At 49.1% G+C, this 21,117-nt stretch overlaps 10 protein-coding genes across 10 annotated transcripts; 4 read left to right on the top strand and 6 right to left on the bottom strand.

Annotated features, from left to right (window-relative positions):
* Positions 1–132: 132 nt before the first annotated feature.
* On the top strand, positions 133–1,206 carry An16g06540 (uncharacterized protein; the record flags this gene model as incomplete). Its single annotated transcript, XM_001397919.1, has 1 exon — positions 133–1,206. The coding sequence occupies one exon, from the start codon at positions 133–135 to the stop codon at positions 1,204–1,206; it is 1,074 nt and encodes a 357-aa protein (XP_001397956.1).
* A 290-nt stretch (positions 1,207–1,496) lies between these two features.
* Positions 1,497–4,192, top strand: An16g06530 (uncharacterized protein; the record flags this gene model as incomplete). Its single annotated transcript, XM_059745223.1, has 4 exons — positions 1,497–1,631; positions 1,696–2,706; positions 2,756–3,209; positions 3,270–4,192. The coding sequence occupies 4 exons, from the start codon at positions 1,497–1,499 to the stop codon at positions 4,190–4,192; spliced, it is 2,523 nt and encodes an 840-aa protein (XP_059604870.1).
* Positions 4,193–5,261: 1,069 nt separating this feature from the next.
* An16g06520 (hypothetical protein) lies at positions 5,262–5,764 on the bottom strand (the record flags this gene model as incomplete). The annotated part of the gene is made up of 4 exons (XM_001397917.3): positions 5,262–5,364; positions 5,428–5,487; positions 5,546–5,619; positions 5,678–5,764. The coding sequence occupies 4 exons, from the start codon at positions 5,762–5,764 to the stop codon at positions 5,262–5,264; spliced, it is 324 nt and encodes a 107-aa protein (XP_001397954.1).
* A 647-nt stretch (positions 5,765–6,411) lies between these two features.
* Positions 6,412–7,612, bottom strand: An16g06510 (uncharacterized protein; the record flags this gene model as incomplete). The annotated part of the gene is made up of 3 exons (XM_001397916.3): positions 6,412–6,473; positions 6,578–6,707; positions 6,800–7,612. The coding sequence occupies 3 exons, from the start codon at positions 7,610–7,612 to the stop codon at positions 6,412–6,414; spliced, it is 1,005 nt and encodes a 334-aa protein (XP_001397953.3).
* Positions 7,613–9,584: 1,972 nt separating this feature from the next.
* On the bottom strand, positions 9,585–10,938 carry An16g06500 (uncharacterized protein; the record flags this gene model as incomplete). The annotated part of the gene is made up of 3 exons (XM_059745222.1): positions 9,585–9,911; positions 9,973–10,589; positions 10,626–10,938. The coding sequence occupies 3 exons, from the start codon at positions 10,936–10,938 to the stop codon at positions 9,585–9,587; spliced, it is 1,257 nt and encodes a 418-aa protein (XP_059604869.1).
* Positions 10,939–11,599: 661 nt separating this feature from the next.
* On the top strand, positions 11,600–12,441 carry An16g06490 (uncharacterized protein; the record flags this gene model as incomplete). Its single annotated transcript, XM_001397914.1, has 2 exons — positions 11,600–11,814; positions 11,886–12,441. 2 exons carry the CDS (start codon positions 11,600–11,602, stop codon positions 12,439–12,441), a joined length of 771 nt encoding a protein of 256 aa, XP_001397951.1.
* A 1,028-nt stretch (positions 12,442–13,469) lies between these two features.
* Positions 13,470–14,396, top strand: An16g06480 (uncharacterized protein; the record flags this gene model as incomplete). The annotated part of the gene is made up of 1 exon (XM_001397913.1): positions 13,470–14,396. One exon carries the CDS (start codon positions 13,470–13,472, stop codon positions 14,394–14,396), a length of 927 nt encoding a protein of 308 aa, XP_001397950.1.
* Positions 14,397–15,492: 1,096 nt separating this feature from the next.
* Positions 15,493–16,726, bottom strand: An16g06470 (uncharacterized protein; the record flags this gene model as incomplete). The annotated part of the gene is made up of 7 exons (XM_059745221.1): positions 15,493–15,627; positions 15,699–15,816; positions 15,937–16,020; positions 16,074–16,159; positions 16,222–16,339; positions 16,419–16,590; positions 16,681–16,726. The coding sequence occupies 7 exons, from the start codon at positions 16,724–16,726 to the stop codon at positions 15,493–15,495; spliced, it is 759 nt and encodes a 252-aa protein (XP_059604868.1).
* A 1,265-nt stretch (positions 16,727–17,991) lies between these two features.
* Positions 17,992–19,488, bottom strand: An16g06460 (uncharacterized protein; the record flags this gene model as incomplete). The annotated part of the gene is made up of 4 exons (XM_059745220.1): positions 17,992–18,785; positions 18,852–19,051; positions 19,155–19,207; positions 19,279–19,488. 4 exons carry the CDS (start codon positions 19,486–19,488, stop codon positions 17,992–17,994), a joined length of 1,257 nt encoding a protein of 418 aa, XP_059604867.1.
* A 632-nt stretch (positions 19,489–20,120) lies between these two features.
* Positions 20,121–20,942, bottom strand: An16g06450 (uncharacterized protein; the record flags this gene model as incomplete). The annotated part of the gene is made up of 2 exons (XM_059745218.1): positions 20,121–20,498; positions 20,580–20,942. The coding sequence occupies 2 exons, from the start codon at positions 20,940–20,942 to the stop codon at positions 20,121–20,123; spliced, it is 741 nt and encodes a 246-aa protein (XP_059604866.1).
* Positions 20,943–21,117: the final 175 nt, after the last annotated feature.

Below are 21,117 nucleotides of genomic sequence, written 5' to 3'. Positions count from 1 at the left end.
GTACTAGCTCAGTTTTATCAACTCCTAAAGTCCACAGCTGTAGGACATGAGAGCGTCTTGAATATACCTCTTCATATCATCTACATTCATCTTTGCCACAATTCACCTAGCTTTGAGCCCTGATATCTTACAATGCCTCTCGAAGACAAGAATGCAGCACTGTATGTGGATGAGGATGTGAAGTTTTCGGTCCGTCGACACCAGGAGATCCCTTCCCCTGGCGACGGTGAACTTCTCATTGAGACGCAATTTTCTGGAACGAATCCCGCCGATCTCAAACATGCCACACTCCTCGGCATTTATCCCGCTATCCTTGGATATGACTTTTGCGGCACAGTGCTCAAGGCTCCTACCGGTTCGACATTTCATCCAGGAGATCTAGTTGCTGGATACACACCTACTGGGATAAACCGACCGCCCAAATACGGTACCCACCAGCGATACTTGGCGTGTCCCGAAGACATGGTCTTCTCAGTCCCTGCAGCACTTCCACCACACCATGCTGCGAGTCTGACTGTGGTGGCTATGACTGCTGCAGATGCTTTGTATAATATCTTCAATCTCCCTCTGCCACAAGAGTATGACGATCAAGGGAAAACTACCAAATCTTTGTTGATCTGGGGCGCCTCATCCAGCGTTGGCCTCTGTGCTGTCCAGCTCGCCCGTGCGAGTGGTATCCATCCGATCATTGTCACTGCCTCCCCGGAAAGACATTCCCTACTACAGGAGCTCGGAGCCACTCACTGTTTCGACTACAAGTCTTCAAGTGTTGTTTCGGATATCAAAGCGACCATAAAAGACTCTCAATGGGGTCCACTGACATGCGGATTCGATGCAGTTGGAAGCCAGAGGGGTGGTGTCAGCTCCGCGAAGCTAGTGGCTGAGTGCTGTTCGGAAGATGCAACGCTTGTATCTGTTGTTGTTCAAAGTGATTTGAAATTCAAAATGCCTATCGCCACACCTAACAGTGACGTGGTTATCAAGGTCCAGGATGTGCCGTTCCCGATCACGATCCCTGCAAGACCGGCTGATTATCAGCGTGCGTGGCGTGCGCTGAGCTGGGCTGTGGAGCATTATGGTGTGAATTTCCGATTGCCTTCTGTCGGTGTATTCGAAGGAACGGCAGAAGAGGCGTTGGAGGAGTTGAAAGCGATAGCAGATGGAGGAAGGTTTGGGAAGCTGGCGTTGAAGCATCCACTGCAGTAGAGTTGCAATTAGGCATCCGAAACATCTCAATCGGGTTTTACGACTCCAGATAGTTAGAATAGATTCCAGGCCCTTCAATAAGAATAATGGAAGCTTCGTTACATAGAGATCGATGATGATCGAACAAGGCCATATTACCTCGGTTGCAAGTGAGGAATAAGGGGATGTGATGTGTGGGGTGGCGGGATGTGGGGGCTTGCGTCACTGAATCCCGAAATTGTACGTACGGCTCGTGGTTTCCGAGTTTGCGACCGGTCCTACTTCACCAACCCAGGAAGCTATATCTGAGTATGACATCGTCAACAAATGGGCCAGGCCCGTCAGGAAAATGGACATGCGAATTCTGCCCAGAGAGCTTTGCTCGGAAAGAGCATCTCCAGCGCCATGAATTCAGCCATCTCGGATTGAAGCCGTTTCGGTGCGATGTGTGTTCTCGCATGTTTTCTAGAAGGTTTAGATGCCCAACATATGATCAACTTATATCGCTAGCTGTGTAGTAAGAAGACTAACGATTACAGGGATACTTTGAGAAAACACCAAGCCACCCATTCCAGAGAAAGTGATGGGGAAGAACCACCTTGCACCCGCGGACGTCGGCGGTCCCAGAAAGCGTGCCTGAATTGTGCCAAGGCAAAGCAACGCTGCAATGGCAAGTCGCCATGTCGTAGGTGTGTTAAGCGAAACATACAATGTGCATTTCCAAAGCCAATCCCCGCAACGGAGGATCCTCCACTAATAGAGACGCCGGAATTTGTCCATTCTACGCTCCTCCTGAATGACAACCCTGCGTTCATTTCAACTGGCAGTGGTGATCATGTGACTTTCAACGAACAGCCTGTACAAGTTGGTCACTTTCCATTCGAAGACTTGGCAGCTTCTTCGGGATCTGGCGAGCAACATCGAGAAGACTATAGCATGTACCCTATGGGTCACCCCAGTGAAAATGCTATTCATCCACATGTGTTATCACTACCTAGCCAAGGTTTAGGCGACGCTATGGCAGTGGACATGAATATAAGTCTACCATCAGGTGGATCAGTCTCCTCAGTCTCCACTAGGGAAGACAACGATGATATCCCTTCGTCGCAAAGTGATTTCTTCACGCCAGAAGAGTCTCAGGCTCACCGTCACTGCTGCACTCGGTTCCCAGAAACTCAGCCAGATGAAGACGTAATTGCAGCTGAGAATTATGGGCATGTTAGGCCCATACCGCACAAGCAATATCTACAAATCTTTGGCTATTGGAAAAGTCAGCAATGTCCCTCGTGTGCATCACCTTTCATCAGCCTTTCCTTCCTGAACGCAATGGTCCAGCTCTACTTCGAACACCATGACCCCTGGATGCCTTTTGTTCATCGATTCTCTTTCGACAAGGAAGGTGTCTCCTGGGTTCTCATTCTAGCGGTGGCATCTGTCGGGTGTCAATACTCTAATGTGGAGGGCTCGGAGCTCTATATCCTAGGTCTACAGGACCTTCTACAGAAGGCGCTTCCGAAGGATGTAAGTCGCTATAACTTCAGTATCTGTTTCAGTTTAACTGACTCGCTAGGCCACGGAAACTATCTCTTTTGACCAAACCACTCTTGCGCAGTGTCTTCTTCTACGCAATACAGGTCTCTTATTTAGCGGTTACGAAGATGAGATCCTTACGTCTCAGTACCAGAGGAATATGCTCACTTCGGTCGCTAAATCAGTCTCTGCCAACGTTGCAGACAATATACCTTCTTCAAATAATCTGGACACATATGAACAGTGGCGTCGGTGGGTGGAGTCAGAGTCTCAGAGAAGAATCATCTACTGTATATATGGTGAGAACACTCCTTATATACCACAAAACCACAAAGCTTATCTTAACGGTACAGTAATTGAATGCTGCTATTGGATATTCAAGGATGTGCCCTCATCAATGACCCTTGACGATCTCAAGATAGCTCTACCTTGCAAAGATATTTTATGGACATCTGATTTCGAAATGTCACAGAAACATAGCCTTGCCAATCCAGGTAAGAAGCCATCACGACTTCAATGCTTTTTTGGACTGATCTAATCTAACTTAGAACCAGAAAACACGCCAAGTCTAAAAACTGCGTTCTCTAACCCAGACTTACTGAATGATCTACTCAACGATAACTCCAACCTCAGCAATCTTGTAATACTCCTAACATTCAACATCGAAGAAAGACGTCTCTTGCGATCCACACAGCCATGGTTCGCAGCCGACATGGCCACAGGTCTCAACGAGCGGAAGCTATATAAATGGCCCGACGAACTAGCATCCTTCCGAACAGCGCTGGACGATAAATGCGACCCTACAATCAAACGTTTCTCCGTGCTCAAATCCATATCGAACAATGCACCTACCTTCCTAAAGGTGATGTTTCACGTCACCAACATACTCCGGCGCATGCCACTGCGCTGTTTATATACTTTGAGCGGATGGCAAGTCACCGTGAACCAGATGACCGCCGCCGCTACATCCCTGTCACATTGGATGCAGCAAAATCCAACACTAGCCCGAGAAACTCTTCTACAAGCAACTACATTGTTTGGAGTTCTCTATGACGAGACTACAGGACCAGGCTGTCACCACCTCGCCTTTCTCGTCGCGGGTCTCTATATCTGGGCTTATTGCATCGTGGGCGGAGAAGATGGCAGTACGGGAGCGAACCAAGTATGGAAAATCAGTCAGCCACCCCTTCGGCCTGATAAAACAGTCCCCGATGATATGAAAGAGTCCTGGATCCAAGGCACGCTAGAAGCTCCTATCTATGTCAAAGGAGGGGGTATTTTGAGCGGCCCGGAGAGTGCGACCCGTGTTCTCAAAGGCTTTAGACTCGCCCTGTCGAGTCACACGTCTTGGCCTTCTCTTCGGCATGGGCTGATATACTCAATTTCGGAGATGATAGAGGGGAGGTTCGCGTCGCATAGCCCGGAGTTGAAGTCTAGTGGACAGAGGAAGAGCGTGATTAGGGGAAGTCAAGCTTAGACACACTTGTTGCGCAAAAGTTGAGACCTTGTGTAATCTTCACGAATGGGACTTTAGCAGAGGGCTTTTCGGCTATGAACGCGTCGGGACAGAATATGAGCATGACTCGCGCAGGTGCAAGACAATTTTCATCCCTTTCGGTTTATTCTGAATTACGATGTGCGTATTTTTGCTCAGTGCTTATGTAATGAACGTAAGGGGTGAGATGTTATGCTCCCTGCGGGTTGCAGCGGCCCGATGCACGTCTAGTGCAGTTGCGTGTAAGTAGAAATCGCGCATCGAGATGTTATGGTACAGTGCACAGCATGAAGACTTGTAGACTCCAATGAGACTATTCTGTAGCTACTTGAATATTCAATTACCCTATTATCAGTCTAGGAAGTTCAAGTAAAAATGATTCTATTTCTCTTTCGGCTGCTTTTAGCATGGCCGTCGAACTAATGATGTAAAGCGGGCGAGTAGTACAAAAATATATATCTGACTCTAGTACAATAGTGCCAAATCAGAACTTGTTGACTGTTTCTTGTCCCTACACTCACTTCAGTCAATAGCAGTATAGTTGTTGATGTATTGGGTACTAATATAGGAAGGTTATTAGTACTGATTATCCCAATAGGATAGATTTCTCTGTTTAATAGGATGTCCTACATCAAAAGCACTCATATAACGAAACCTCCATATCTACGACACATTGCTGAAATCAGCCTAACAGATAGGACCGAGGCTAGTATGCGACCGTCTATATAATCTCCTTAGCAAAATACTATCACCAGATACCGACCAGTGAATGAATCTTCTACGACTACAAATCTTACATCCACTCCCCAATGCCCCAACTACTACTACTTTATTACCATCAAAGATGGAGGAAATACATCGCAACTCAAGTTCTCATTAACTACTAATAATTAAGTTGTCCGACCAGTCCATAAACCAGTCACCGCTGTAGAACTTTTGAATCGCTATGCTATATCTTTCTCCGCAGATAGGACCAATTGTCTCAGAAGAAAGACACCTTTAAGCCCATGCCCCCCATTACTCTGATACGCTACCCATATGTACCAGCCATCTACCGGTAGCAGCGAGCGCTGAGAGCGGGCTTGTGGTGGTCGTGAATGACATCGGGGATGTCGACCGTGACGGGGATGCTGTCACCGCCGCAGTTGTGGTCGCTGTCATTTTTTGTTAGACATTTATTCCTTTCAGAAGGAAACCTGCTGAGATTAAGCACTTACAAGTAGATGTGGCAGGTAATGCCATGAGCCTGCCTGACGGAGTGGATCTCGCCGGTGACGCTGTAGATGGACATTAGATATTGATTAGGAGTGTATGGAGGTTGGGGTGGTAACTCACGAAGTGAAGCAAGAGGCATCACCGTCGTTGAAGGTAGGGGGGCCGTGGAAGAACTCGAGGGGGTAGACGGAGCCCTATTCAGTCTTAGTATCATCGTTCCTTCGAGCTGGATTGGTGCAGAGGTGGTATTACCTCGATGTTCTCCTGAGCAGCGTTGTCCGCAGCCAGAGCGGGAACGACGGCCGCGATGGCCAGGGAAAGGAAGGTGGTGAATTGCATTTTGATTGTTGTCGTGGAAGAGAAAGTATTGGCTGCTAGACTGCTGCTGTGATTGTTGCTGATGGATGAAAAAGAGAATCAGTCGTGGATATCAAGCTGGATTTTATATTCGATTCTTCAAGGGAGAGGAGAGAAGGAGGAAATAAGCGAACGCGTTGGCATCTTCAAGGCATTCCTGTGTACAGCTGCGTGGGTGCATGCATGGCTTGATTGGATTGTGCCTGGATACTCCGGGTAAATGATTTCCGCAGTAAGGTATTGGTGGGGAATCAGTTCTTCAGGGCGGAATGAGGCATGTTACGCCGTATGGCGGTCGGTTTGTTGACGCGCCCTTGTTTGGGTTAGCTAAGGGGCGTTCCTTGAACGCGGGGATTGTAGTGGAGATTTGTGGTAATATAAGGGGGCGTGGAATGTGGGTTGATGATTCCGGGGCATTCGGTCCCCTTGATCGGGATGGCCGTCGGGTATGCTGTGAAGGAGGGAGTCTGCAGTAAGTGAGATCTATTTCGATGAAGCTGGGGTATAGACAATGCTATTATGCATGGATTGACGATCTGTCCCATTTTGCAATTATGTAATTGGCATTGAACTAGGTGGTAATGTGGTTCTGTGTAACTGTGTTCCTTGTTCGTGTCCCGCTTTCAATCTCAGCATTCTATCTTGATGGCGTCCGGGGAATGATCGAGCGCTGGCGAGATTTCTGGTGAAACTGTTTGAGTCATGCATTTTAATATGTATCACAGGATCAATTGAGGTGGTTTAGTCCAGCTATAAGCTTGCTAGGCCAAGCTATGTACCTGCGTGACGGCTTACATGGACCTGACGATCTATTCCATATGCGAACTATAAACTTAGGATTATACCAACATGCATGCATGCCATATACACCGGAAGCTTGTATGACATGATCAGAGCATCCTACATTCTGTCCTCTACCTATACACTACACCTCCAAACCCAACCTCGTAAATAAACAACAGAAGAAAATCACTTCCGAACAGCAACAGCAAACAACCTGGGATACCTCAACAATACCCTCCCATCAGCCCTCTTCTCATACTTCTCCCTCAATTTCTCCTCATACACCTTCAAAAACTCCCCCCGTTCCTCCTCTCCCCTCAACCCATCCAAATACGGTCTCAACCCCGTTCCCTTCACCCACTCCACAATCTCCCCCCAACTCCCAAGGGAATGATAATATACCGACTCCCAAATCCTCAAACTCTCACAACAGTCCACCAACGCATCATAAATCTCCCCGGGTGAATCCAACTCATCCCTCTCTACCAACGTACCCCGTAGATGTTCCGCCCAGGGCCCCGTCCTCGCGACCTCCCGCATGGATGTATGCGATGGCTCGTTCAAGGTATCCGGGACCTGGAAGGCGAAGACCCCGCCCGGGGGAAGAGCAAGTAGGAGTCTGCGGATAGTAGGGAGACGAGTAGAACGGGGAAGCCAGTGCAGGACAGCGTTGGAGAAGAAGAGATCTACGGGTTGGTTGGGCGGGGGAGAGTAGGTTTCCACGTCCGCCACGGCGAAGGTCGTATTGTTGTTAGATGATTCTTTAGCGCGGGCGATCATGTTCGGGGAGGAGTCGATGCCGGAGATGCTCGGACAGGATGGGTAGCGGGCGGAAAGCATGGCGGTGGAGTTTCCGGGGCCGCAGCCAAGATCAACGATGTGGGAGGGAGATTGCAGGGGGATGTGTGATAGGAGATCTTGGGTGGGGATGGCGCGCTCGTCGGCGAATTTGAGGTATTGGGTTGCGCTCCAGTCGGACGTTTTGGCGGGGTGGGAGCGAAGATGGGAGAAGCGGTGAGGAGAGAGTGGTAGGCGAGGACGGAACATTGATGTTTAATAGCTGGCGGTTGTAGATGGATGAGTTGTTGGTGTTGACGATGTATAGGAACTTCAGTATTTATATTGTTGTGAGGTATATAAGTGGGATGATGTTATAGTGGTGGTGGTACCTCGAAAGTGCCGGTTTCGGCGGAAACATGATTGGCTTCTCTGTTAGTGTATCACGGGATAGGAACATTTTTCGTCAGATCCTGCTTACTTGCTTACTTATTATATTACACTGATATCATCTTATGCTGTCAACCCGGAAGGCGCGGATACTTGAGGTTACTCTGAAAACATACAGAGTTCGTCGCGTCGACAAGTTCGTCGGGGACTTCCTTCCCGCACGTGTTCAGCGGATGTTGCCGCTGGATTACACCTCGAAGATTGAAGGGCAGAACTTCAGCCAGGGATAGCTATTCCGCGTTGTTATATCGCTGATTCTTGCGCTAATTATATATTAACCGTAAGATACAGTATCCTGCTAATTCAAGTCTACCGAAATAGTCAGGTGGGCGCGTTGCCATCAGTCGCTTATAATGTAGACAAATATCTTTATACTGCCAATAATCACCATGCCACTCAATTGACGCCTATATAGTCCAGATCTAGATATGGGAGGATATAGAATAATTAGAGTCTTCTAAGAGTATGATGACACTAGCACGAGATAGAACGAAGAACATAGCACTTCAAATTAGACTAGGGGAAGAAACAGCCTACACATACTAAACACGCTTTTATCCGTGCTAAGCTTGACATCAAATGAGGCCGCAAGCATAGAAGGCTCCTCTTCAGATGTTTGACCAATATAGGCCACTCTCTATGTTACTGGGCAGTTATTCGGATTTAATCGTCCTTTCACCAGACACTATGGTCTTCCAATAGACTGAACGCAGCTGCGGTTCTTCTATGGGGGCTAAGTATTCGATATTTAGCTTACTGCCAGTGATGTATTCGCTTGCATACCATATCATCGGGTACAAGTCGTACGGTACTCGATAGTCCTGAGCTACCTAGATCATTCCTTCTTCAGTTGGGGTAGTGGAAAAGCCCTATGCTTCATAATAACACTTTTTACAGTCCTCCAATCTTGCGCTGACTTGAGCCAGAGACATTTCCAGCTGATGGAAGAGACGGAACATGTCGTCCTGGAAACACAAGAGGATCTACTTCGATTCTTTCTCCCACTGAAGCTCGGACTTAAGGTAGCTGACTTCGTACGTTAGATCCTTTAACTGGTGATACAGATCTGTAGATGCGCGTTTTGATCTTTGCAAGCGTGAAGGAAATCATTAAATGCTAGAAGATGTGCCGCCGCGCAGTAGGATCTCATGGTCTGCAGGCGTGATGTCTTCGGGCACAGTTTCAAGGGAACAACGAGGGGATGGATCCATATTTGGAATATATTGGGCGGTAGAAATCGATATAGTTATTCTTCAGTGGAGGTCAAAGAAGTTTCCGAATTATTTATGTTGATTTCATATTCTTTCACCGGTTGCGCCCCTTACGGGCCCGTACGCACCTATCAGTGAAATACGCGGAGTGCGAACCAAAAGCGTTATCCTTTAAGTAGAATTCCTCTGCGCGTTTCGTCCTGCAGCGAGAAAAAAAGGCTAGCTTTAATCACTGATGCTTTTCACCCAGGCGTGAGTGTTGAACGAGTGGCTTATTATTTTTCAGGCTACTGGTAATACAGAACTAAGTACATTATTGTTTAGCGCTGGATCGCTATCAATATTTAGCAGGTGAATCTTGTTCTTTCTATCACTAGCTCGCCAACCCACTTCGCTCTGGCTGCCACTTACATACCTGGCCCAGCCCCCGAGCTGTTATCGTGTATGTCAAGGATACCTCTGAGGATTCAGGTTCGGCGTTCGCCCATTGATATAAGATAGAACAGGGTGAACTAGTCTTTTTGCCAACACGACTAAAGCACACTAATTGGTTTCGACCCAGTGGACACATTGTATCAAGTCTAGAGTTGTCTGCGCCGCATCTCCTCGCGCATGTTCGTTCTCCAGATGCCGAAAAAGGGTTTGGTAAACTCCTCGATAGTTTCAGGAGTAGGGTCGAGCATTGCCCGCAAAAACCAGTCCTCAGTGGCGGCCTCAGGATCATTGGCGATACGCAATTTGTTGGCCGTAGAGACAGGATTCACGAAAGTCTGGAAGGCTTTCTGACGGGCGTGCGAGTATATGCGCAGCGCTTCCAACTGCTTCCCTTCATTGATGATAAGCTCTAAAGCATCTGCAGCAGCTTCAGCATCGAGGATACCGGTTGTCAAGCCGAGCGCGCCAACTGGCTACCCTACGAGTCAATTATCCAGACGACATGGTAGGATGGCATGGGAGCAAGCCGCTTACATTGTTCAGGTGAGCTGCGTCACCGGCCAAGATGCATCGGCCTCGATGAAATGTCGAGGCACAGAGTTGATGGATCCGGTATGGGGAAGAGCGAACCACCCGGGCAGGCAATGGTCTCGGCCCAGGCATCATCTCCCCCAGTAGAGAGGATAGGCTGTCCTCTGACAATAGCTCCTCGTCAGAACGGGTATCCTTTGAATCCAAAGCCACTGCACAGCGAAACAGGGTCTTTTCACCCCCTTGGGGCTTCTCCAGCGGGGTGATGACGCCGAAATGAATTGGATGAATGATCATAGAGGTTGGAAATTGAGGATCAGGAGCCGCGCCCTCTGTGAGGACATCTATCGCCACGAGTTTCTCTGGCCACGTGTGGCCTTTGAAGGGGATTCCCAGATGTTTACGAACCGCGGATTTCCCACCGTCTGCCCCCACCAGGAACGACCCACGGAACAGGCGAGTAGTGCCATCACTTCCTCGCGCCGTAGCTACCACAGAATCCGGCTGATTTTCCAAGCCCACTAGTTCCATATTGAAGTGGACTTCGACCAATCCAGAGCGCATCGCCTCATTGAAGATCAATTCTGAGAGTACAGACTGACGGAGATACAGAATAGCATCTGTTCCATCTAGAGTGGTACTGTCTCTCGGAAAACTGAGGTGAGCAAGGATGTCTCCCATACGCTTATTCCCAAGGCCATCGTCGGCCAAAGGCTTTCTCCAAGCAATCCCTCGCCCCGCAAAACCAAGGGAAAGCGCCTTGTCCAGTATTCCTGCCTTCTTCAGAGCCAATAAAGCGCCTCCGAAATAACCAGATGCCCGTGGAGCGTCGTTCAAATCGGGATTTTTTTCGAGGACTTGGACACGGATGCCAGCTTGCGCAAGTCGAAGAGCAATCAGAAGTCCCACCGGACCGGCACCAACGACGACAACGCCTTGGAATGTGGTCGTGGGGCCATTCACAGTCATATTGAAATAGTAATTCTTGCAACGTCAAGGGTTAACGGAACCGAAGAGACCAGAACGGAATGCAAATTCAAAAGCGCGGGCTTGGATGAATAGCGAATTCTATGAAGGGCTGCAACCGCGTGATGTTTTCGATCTCTGGACTCCTTAATGCTACGGCTGAGAGTTAGGGGTACTGACTGGCCCGTTGCTCTAGTTTGGCTGAACCATCGGCCTTCGGGCCTTCGGACTTTGGAAAATACAATAGCTTAATGGCATGATGTTGTTGTCTGTCATTACACACCTCTTACACTCTCATGGTTTTGGTGACGGCATACCTGTATATCCAACTTCACAGTTCGTCCAAAAGCCATCCTATCTCCGGGAGGATGACGGAGATAGCTTGTGTCGGAAGACCGAGCTCTATATCTTGGGTCATCACGGATTTTGTATCAGCGTAATCTACCCGCGCCGTCCCCAGCAATCTGAGACTCTGCCCGGTTTGTAAGCGGAGGCTCGGCTTCTGCGAGTAGCCGAGAAGTGCTTGTCACTCTTTGGGGGACCTACAATATCACTCCGGGAGTACCTAGTGATACCCCGGGCTCATTGCAAAGTACTTCCCTCTGTTACAAGGGCTGCTTTCAATTCCTGTCAAACTGATCGTCAGCCATCGCAGGCCACGAGGATGAGTGACTGTTGCTTGAGGGGGTTTCGCTGGAATGGCACACCTCGAGGCCAAGAGGTTATACTCGCTGGCAGGAATTGTTACAGGACTGGAACGGAATCCAATGTTGCTATCCTACTGATTCACGACCTTTTCGGGTGGACGTTCACCAATACTCGCATATTGGCGGACCATCTGGCGGAAGAGGTTGGTGCGACGGTCTTCGTCCCTGATTTGTGAGTATTTCCTTATAGCCACTCGCACAATGGGAGAAACTCTTCTCACGCATGATTTCTATCCATGCTAGCTTCGGAGGCGAGGCTCTGCCCCTTGACATCCTCCTCGACGAGACAAGATGGAACGAACTCGACCTCCCTGGCTTCTTGAGCCGCAATACGAAGCTTATCAGAGAGCCGGAGATCTTCGCCTGTGCCACAGCTCTACGTATTGAGCACGGGTATACATCTCTTGGCGCGATCGGGTTCTGCTTCGGTGGCTGGGCGGTCTTTCGGCTCGGAGCTAAAGATGTTCGACTGGTTGACTGCATTTCCACAGCACATCCTACGTTCCTAGAGCCGGAGGAGATCCGGCAGGTTGACGTTCCTGTCCAGATCATGGCACCAGAACATGACCCTCAGTTTACGCAGGAGCTGAAGGCATTCAGCAATGAGGTCTTGCCGACGTTAGGCATCCCTTACGACTACCAGTATTTTCCGTCATTAACCCATGGATTTGCAACGCGCGGGAACCTCAATGACAGGGAGGAAATGCTGGGTGCAGAAAGGGCGAAGGATGCTGCTGTTCTTTGGTTCCGTCACTGGCTGCATAAGCAAAGGAAAACAGAACTGATTATGGTTGAATAGATTGCGTCTCAAGTAACGTGGCGAAAGATATTCTATACCTCTGTCCAGACCCTCATATAAGCCATGCATGTGTAGAAACAGTTGTAAAGATAAACCTGTTTGATGCCTAGTGGAAGCAATGTGCTAATATCCATAATAGCGCCTACGTCACCTGGGCAGATAGACTAGATGTACATTACCAGCGTCAAGGCACTGACGAGGAAAACATGCACAAGTCGTTCAGAATGCGACAATTCTAGGGCTGAGGGGGGTTGAGGCCTTGTTCCATCTGGACTTCCATTCGAACAATGCCCTGGTGGTTCTTCCCTGTTCAAGAGAGAAATAAACGACTAATCGTACGCCAGTCAATGTAGATGTAACGCTTATTACGGAATAAGAATGTACTTTCAAAAGTGCTGAGAGGCTATGCCCGACTCTGCGGTCTCTTGGTTGACATTCTACATTATTGGACGGGGACCTTGCGCGTCTTGAATATGTACGAGGTAGTTGTCAGCTTCCGGATGGGGACAGGATATTTCCGAGGCACATCCAGGGGCAATAACCTAGTGAATACCATCAGGGTTAGTCGTGAAGAGAGCCAGTCTTGTACCATCTAACTACCCTCATTGGCTAGTAGAGTGACCTAAGGGTGCTGGGGTCAAGGAGTGGGGAGATGTGGAAGTAGGCACGCATTAACGGGCCCTACCCCACCACCCCACCAGCCGCGTGAACATAGGCTCCATGACTTCATCGGGGTGGATGACGCAGTGAATGTTCGTTTAACGTAACTCCCGGCCGCACCGGCCACCCCTAGCACACCGCCTTAGAATCACTGTACTACTCATTGCTCATTCACTGCCTTTGATAGAAAGAGTGGTTGCATGTAGAAACGCGTTGGGCGGTGTACTGGGTGGTCGGCGCGGGCGGGAGTTACGTTACCGCTATTCTGCAGGGCTATATATTTCAGCCTAGCTCTGTTACAAGGAAACTGGCATTCACTCTCTTTCCATTGTCCCTTCAACGACCGAATGTTGAGCGGCTAAACGACCATGGCTATCGACCTTGAAAATGACATTGTCCTTCTCACTTGCGCAAGTGGTAAGCAATGTTCCCATCTGATCCCGCTCCTCTACCGTAGGTGGAGGAAGCTCCGCCTCGCTGTTCACAGCGTTCATTCCGAGAGGGATCTGAAGTCGCGCTATCCGGAGGCCGAGGTGGTGCAGGGCGATATAGCCAAGCCAGAATACAGAGACCAGATTTTGGCCGGTGCTACAGTCGTCGTATATATTGCCCCAGCATTTCATCCGCAGGAAGCAGAAATTGGCTATGCCATGATTGAAGCCGCGCGTCATGAGGCCCGGAACGGGACTTTTAAGCACTTCATCTACTCCTCTGTGCTGCACCCGCAGCTTCGGAAGTTGATGAACCATGACTGCAAGCGCTACGTTGAGGAATACCTCATTGAATCAGGGCTCAACTACACGATTCTTCAGCCCAGCCATTTTCTCGACATGTTCCCGGTCGAAACGTTGCTGCATCAAGCGGAACCTCTCTTCCGCGCAAGTTTTAATCCAGACACGGCCTTCTCGTTCACCATTTTACAGGACCTAGCAGAGGCTTTTGCCAAGGTGATTGAGGAAAGAGAAAGGCATTATCTCGCCGAGTACATGATCTGTTCAACCAGGCCCACCTCATATCGAGATATCGTCGCCACGCTCGGTCATATAACAGGTACACGCATCGGTATTGTGACGCAGGAGTTCTACGAGACCGCTGAGCGGCTGCAGTCCTTGGTGTCTAAGGATGCTGGTGGTTGCCATCATACCACACGGGACGGTATCCATCGACTGCAGCTTTACTATGACATTTATGGTATCAAAGGCAATCCTAATGTGCTGGAATGGTTGATTGGTCGAAAGCCGATGACGGTGGAGGAGCATTTCCGGAAGCGGGTCTCCATCAAAGAGGCTGATTAGATGAGGGACGCTATGTACAGCAAGCCTATCAATCGGAGATGACCATCCAGAAGCCCAAGGGGAGCGAGGCTCCATACAATTGGTGTGTGTGAGGGCTCTTGCCTGGCGAGGCAATATGTCAGTTGGAGTAACCCTGCACCGACATTAGACAATCAAATGAGCTTTGAGTCAACTTTACGGCGGTGGAAATGTTGCAGGGCCTTTAATAAGCACTCTCTCAAGAATATGCCAGGAAAGGCGGAGCGCTCTCCAGTATATGTGACTGCGAATTTCAACCCCACTGAGCAGTTCCACCTGATGTAATTGAGTTTCCCCAGTAGAGCATACCGGTCTGTTTTCACCCGTCTTGCAAATTGATCTCGGACGAAGCCCTTCAACTCCGCATGGAAAGGAGCCCGGACGTTCAATATTGAAAGCTAGCCCAATCGTATGAGCAACTACACGTAGTTATTTACGCAGTTCAGGGCGTACTTGTTCTTGGGGAGTTTGATCTAGATCAAGAGAAAGAGAGTAAGAGAACCCCGCCAAGTCTTTATAAACCATCTCCCCCCCTCATCAGGCGCACAAGGCGTCATCGTGCGTTCGCTCTACAGCTGGGTATAAACCATCCTATCCAAAATTTCATATGTACTCCTTCGCTACTTTCCTTCCGAAAATTCCAAGGGCGATAGGGCAACAAGGGGCCTAGATTACGTCTTCATGCGCATGGTGCTTGAGTGTAGACGGGGTATATACCTCGAGAAACCACTTTTCCTGCGGGAAACCGAAGCGATGAGGCATAATTGAGCCTTACAGCAATAACTCAGGCATATAACTTACGACATACATAGGGGCCCGGGGGCGCGCGCATATCCCGGGAGTGGGGTTCGACCCCACCAACCTCGAATGGACAAGGTGAACCGGAAACGTGTGCCTACATAACTTCAAGGCCCTGTCCAGACACCGCTCAATACAACTAGGTCGGCGACGTATGACACTTAATGCGCGGATAGGCCAATAGTGGGGATCGACTAAGCATTCTGGACTCTAATTATGATGGAGAAAACACATGTAAAACTCCTAACAATGAAGGCCGACATTTGACAGTAGGGAAACGTCAGGACTCGCCCTTCCTCATCATTTCCACCACCCTATGGAAAGCTTGCTGGCGCTGCTGCTCCCAGCTGTCGAAAGCAATGGTAGATAATCCTACGGGGATCTGGTCGTCGCCGGCCAAAAGCTTCTTCATCGCCTGAGCCATCGATTTAGAGATCAGTCACAGGGAGGCCAGGACAGGGAGAAACCGGCTCCGGAGGAACATACCTCTGTAGTGAATTGGTCGACGGGGATACCAAAGGCCCGACCACGCATGTGGGCCATATCAGGTTGGTTCTTTTCATCATGTAGTTCGGCTACAGAAAACCCACGATTAGTGATTTGCCTTGTTTGTCCCGCGTTGAGTCAAGAAACAGTCCCCGTCAGATAATGCATACTTTGTACGATTGGCGGAAAAATCTCAACTACTCTGATGTTGGTGTCCCTGAGCTGTTCTCGTAGGCACAAGACCCACTGGTGAAGTGCAGCCTTTGAAGCGCAGTAGTTGGAGCAGCGAAGGATCGGAACCAGGGCAAGATTCGACGAGGTGCTTTGAAGTCTCCGAGTTAATAAACGGGTGCCGAGATGAAGGCAGGGACATACAATATAAACGAAGTCGGTGAGTTCTCTTTAGCCATGAAAAACGGCAGGAACTCTTTCGTCAGTGAGACGTAAGAGATATAATTGACCTGGCAAGAGAATCACTTGGTATAAGAATACACCGTAGTTGAATGCCATTGCTCTCACTCACAGTCATCTCGGCCTGGATCTCATCGATAGAGATTGATTCCGGTTCTGTGAAGACCGACCGCCGTTGCATTCCCGAGTTGACGAAGACGCAGTCCAGATCCGGATGGGACGAAGTGACACTAGCCAGACAATGGGGAGCATACTCAGCACGCCGCAGGTCGTTATGGGAGTGACTTCCGAGACGGACGGGGAAGTTACCTTTTCACGAACTGTGGGATTTCATTCAGCTTGTTGATATCAAACTGAATGCCGGCTGCATTCTCCGTGCCATGTTCTTGGACAAAGCGATCAAGATTTTCCTGCCGCCGACCGACTGCAATTACAAAGCGGCCATGTTGGATCAGACTGGCACCTAAGGCACGACCGATGCCTGGGAAACTCCGTTAACCATGAAAAGATACTTGCTCGTCGTCCCGGCGTTCCAGAGGGGGCATAGAAGCATGACGACTTCATTGCTTACCCGAAGTGGCTCCGATAAGGAGTATCTTTTTGTATGGAAAAGCCATCGTGGAAGAGATTGTTGGTTGCTGCAGAAAGGGTTTGCAATCGGGGTGCACCCCCTTACATCAACGGTCGTTGTTCTTTTTAAGGTTGGTGGTCCATACTGCCTGCCTGCTCATGCCCAGACTCGGAAGTACGTTGAAGTGGAACCACCCCATTTCTCCCGCCGAAAACAGCTCGAAAACGTCTATAGTGAGAACCCCAATCCAACCGACACAAACAGGCACTAACGGTGGGGTAAGGTCACCGTTAGGTAACGGCAGTCATCCGAAGGAATCCCGCCCATCGCCACAGCACTCCGAAGATGATCTGCACACAGTTCCCCATTGGATTTCTCAAGGCGTCTCATTGTTCCCTATAATCTCAGTCTTCCCACAACCTTTGCCATTGCAAACTAGTGTTTGTCTCTTGCTTCGGGCTTCGCGTGCCACAAATTTCACAAGTCTCGCAAAGTTGAGCTCTCTGGAGGCTATGTTACTTCCACATATCATTCTATAATCTATAACTATATTTCACTACTCAAACTAGATTTAAGTCATTGGCATGTTTATATTACTGGCGCTACTTAGAAAGATAAAATAAGATATACTACAGCTACAGTTTTTATATATACAGAAGTTTCTCCAAAAATAGTTACTAACTTATATAGTATATTAATTAAAGATAATAAATATTATTATTAGTATTGTTTCATATTTTCAGAGCGCGCTGATTATGATGAGAATAAAATACAAATTTTTTAATAGCGAAACAGTAACCTATCATAATTAGAAAATTTTCAAGACGATATCTAATGAATATTTTTTAATCTGATATATCTATATATATATATATATATATATATATATAAGTAGTTGTCGAGTAACATCTCTTACACTGGTCCAGATATATCAATTTAAGAAAGACTTGTCCCTTTGTATAGAACTACACAGGTGGCTGACCCGGGCGGGTGGCCGGCGCAACCGGGAGTTATGTTAGTTATAGCCTTATATCAAATTATTCGCGGACCCTTGTTTGATTCGCGAGATGACCTACAATTATCCGGACAAGGCGGGTTAGATGCGCAAGACATCGATGCATGGGCTTAGAACAGAGACCTCGACAACAATCTGGAGCTAAGATTTTGGGATTTATGTTCTTCACAATCCTCGAGAAGGAAAGGTCGTCGCGTCCGTACATCAACGTGTTCTCTATATTCTGTTACTGTACTCTCATCACTCACAGTAGTTACATCTTCACTGTTGTTCACAAGTCATGAGACTGCATGACTTTATTCGGGCTTGTATCCATCCCGGCTCGGAATAAATCCAGCCACGCCCTTGCCGTATCCCTCCCACCCTCGAAACTCCGTCACATATTTAACCGCAGCCTTCAGATAGAAATTATCTTTGCGGCCAAAGGTCTCCTCAAAGGCCTTGGCGGCACGGATCACCTTGAAAAAGTGCACATCTAAAGCCCACTTATGAGGCAATGCTGTATCGATCACCCAGTCCCAATCACGGCCGTCTAGCTTAACGGCTTCTATAATCTCAAAGTCAAAGCGTGGACGCTGCTGGCAGATATAGGTCATGATCCCGAAGAGGGCATACTGCCGCAAGACGGAAACGCGTTGTTGCAGTGGAAAATAGTGCCACAAGATACGTAGCGCATGCGCTACCGTCATGATATGTGCGTTGTAGAAATCGAAAGAATCATGAGGGTTACCGTTGCTTAGTGCAAGGATGACCGATAGGTCACAACACTCCTCAAAACACCGCAACGGATCATTCACCTCCCAAGCAGTCCAGTGTTCCAGCACAATAGCGAGGTGGTCCGGTTTCTGTAAGACTTCCAGGTTCGCAATCCCAGGCTCCGAGAAGAGCCCGTCCAGCCGCACATCGGTGCGTATCCTTTCGAACACGGCGGACAGTGAGGTTGTTTTGTACGTCGCACTGTCTGATGGAGGCTGATCCAGTAGATAATGCAGTGGGTTGTACTCCGTGCAGCCCTGGCTCAAGGCCTGAGTTGCCACCTCCTTACTGCGGAATTCGTACGCATACGCCAGATGGATCAAAGAATGGCCGACTGCGTGCAGGTTAGCGTATTGAGATGCATGTGGTGGTCCGATTTGAACAAGACTAGGCTACTCACGTCCTCCAGTGCAGCCATTAATGAGCGGTTGAGGCCCGGTATACAGGTACTCTTCTAGGACCTTACCCCAATCGCCCTGTCTTTCTTCGACTTCACGATCGAAAAAGTCCTGATACGCAACCGTATACCTATGCTCAGGGTGATCAGCCAAGAGTTGCCTCGCTCTTTTGTCGCCAGGGTTCTCTAGGTCTTTCCACGTACTGTTTTTGGGCTAGGAAATCCTTCCAATTGTCCTTGGTGATCACATCTCCGCGGATAAAGCCACGGGCAATAGGCACAAGCTGGGTGATCTCATGCTCGTACGATTTCTCTAGCTGGTCGCTGCTGGCTCCAAGACCATATGCTGAACCCAAGAACTGCAGGCTGTGTTAGGTGCCATCACTTCGTGGTGACTGAATGATGCAGCAGGCGCGCGACGTCAACATACATGGAGGAGATGGCTATGGAGGATCAATTCAGGGTCGCGTAGCGGAGCCACTTTGACATGACCGGCTTGAAGTAGAGCACGTAGTTTTTGACTTCTCTCGTCGGGGAACTTGGTCACATCGTAGATAGGGGCTGGTGGCAGGTCCCTGAGTTGGGACGGAGGCGGAAGTTGGACAGGGTTTTGTCCAGAGTTACTGGCGTTGATGGACATCGTCGCAAGATGACAAAGATAGATATCGGGAGAGACTTCCAGAGGTTTGACAGGCGGTTCTTTGGATTCGGATGGTTGACTATCATGGTCAGCAACACGCTTATATATATACCGTCCACTATTGGGTCTCCTATAATACAAGCATATAACGGGACCACGCTATCAACTTGGAAACCATGGCGTTGTTCATACTGGATTCCATTACGACAGGCAATTGGCGCAGCTCGGGTCTCGGATATTCGACAAAGGCATATCTCCGATACCCCACTTGACCCTACCATTCCAGAGGGGGGTGGGGAATTGGGGGTTGGCGGTGGATGGAGGGGAGCGACCCTATATGAAATTCCGTTATCGAGGTGGGAGAGTTCCGGGTGCCCCATTAGATCAATGCTGCCACCGGTGACCTTACGCAGGCCACTCAATTTTTATTCTTTTTACATGGAATATAGGGTGTACTTTACACTACCAGGTGGATTGAAGTCGGAAGATGCAAGTTACTTGAGAGGCACAGTTTTTTACATAGCTAAAGGGTATGTGATATAGATGATAGTTGTCAGAATACTGTAGGCAAGTCGCTCTCAGTTCTATCTTTCCATGCGCTCCCACTGCCAATGACCTCCCCCCCTCTCCGGTCAGACAACACTGCCCCCGTTTACTCGCAGAACTTGGCCAGTGATCCAGCCGCTGTCCTTCCTCCACAGAAGACTCACAGCTGCGGCAATCTCGTCCGCGCGCCCAATGCGGTTGAAAGGATGGTGACTTGCAAGCATCTTGGCCTTGTTCTCATCCATAGCCTTGTGGAATGACTCGGTGCTTGTTGCACCCGGAGAGACCGCATTCACTCGGATACCCGTAGCGGCAAGGTCGCGTGCAAGCACCTTAACCATTTGATTTAATGCCGCCTTGGTCGACACATAGAGGAGGAATTGGGGCATCACAGTGGACGCGTCGGTCATGTCAGTGGAGATAAAAATAATCGTGCCACCGGACGTCATGTGAGGTAGTGCTCTCTGAGAACCGTCAGCACCGCTTTTTGCTCCCCCAACATACTCACCCCAGGGCAATACGGTCGGTGTAATGGAATAGCGCACCTGTACTAGGAAGCAAGGTCCTTTGACGTTGACCGCGAAGGCGCGGTCAAAATCTTCTTCGGAGACGTTCTGCAGGGTTCGATCCGGAACGTAAGCCGCGTTGGGAACTAGGATGTCGATTCTTCCGAAGCGAGACACAGTGGCCTCGATCAAGCTGTCTACCTCGTTGATATTGGAAGTATCAGCCCGCACTGCCAGAGCACGGTCGTGTCCTAATTGCATAACCAGGGCATTTGCAGCTTTGATATCCGACAGGTAATTGATGACGACATTGGCGCCTTCGGCAGCAGCTCGCAGGGCGATTTCTTTCCCGATGCCCTTGGAGGCGCCGGTGACGACGACTACACGGCCAGAGAGTGTCATGAGCGGGAGGCTAGTAGGGACCGTCCGGGGTGAACTGCAAGGTTGCGTGAGACAAGGATGGCTAGAATGGGCGATACTAGAGCTGGAGTCGGACGTTTTATATCTGGCATTTGGGGTCAAAAATTACCTACTAGGGCACAGTGGAGCGGACATAATCTCTTTTTTATTGGCTGGT

Source organism: Aspergillus niger (genome assembly GCF_000002855.4).
Source record: "Aspergillus niger supercontig An16".
NCBI lineage: Eukaryota > Fungi > Ascomycota > Eurotiomycetes > Eurotiales > Aspergillaceae > Aspergillus > Aspergillus niger.
Note: the sequence above shows the minus strand (reverse complement) of the source record. Positions and strands in the feature narration are given on the sequence as shown.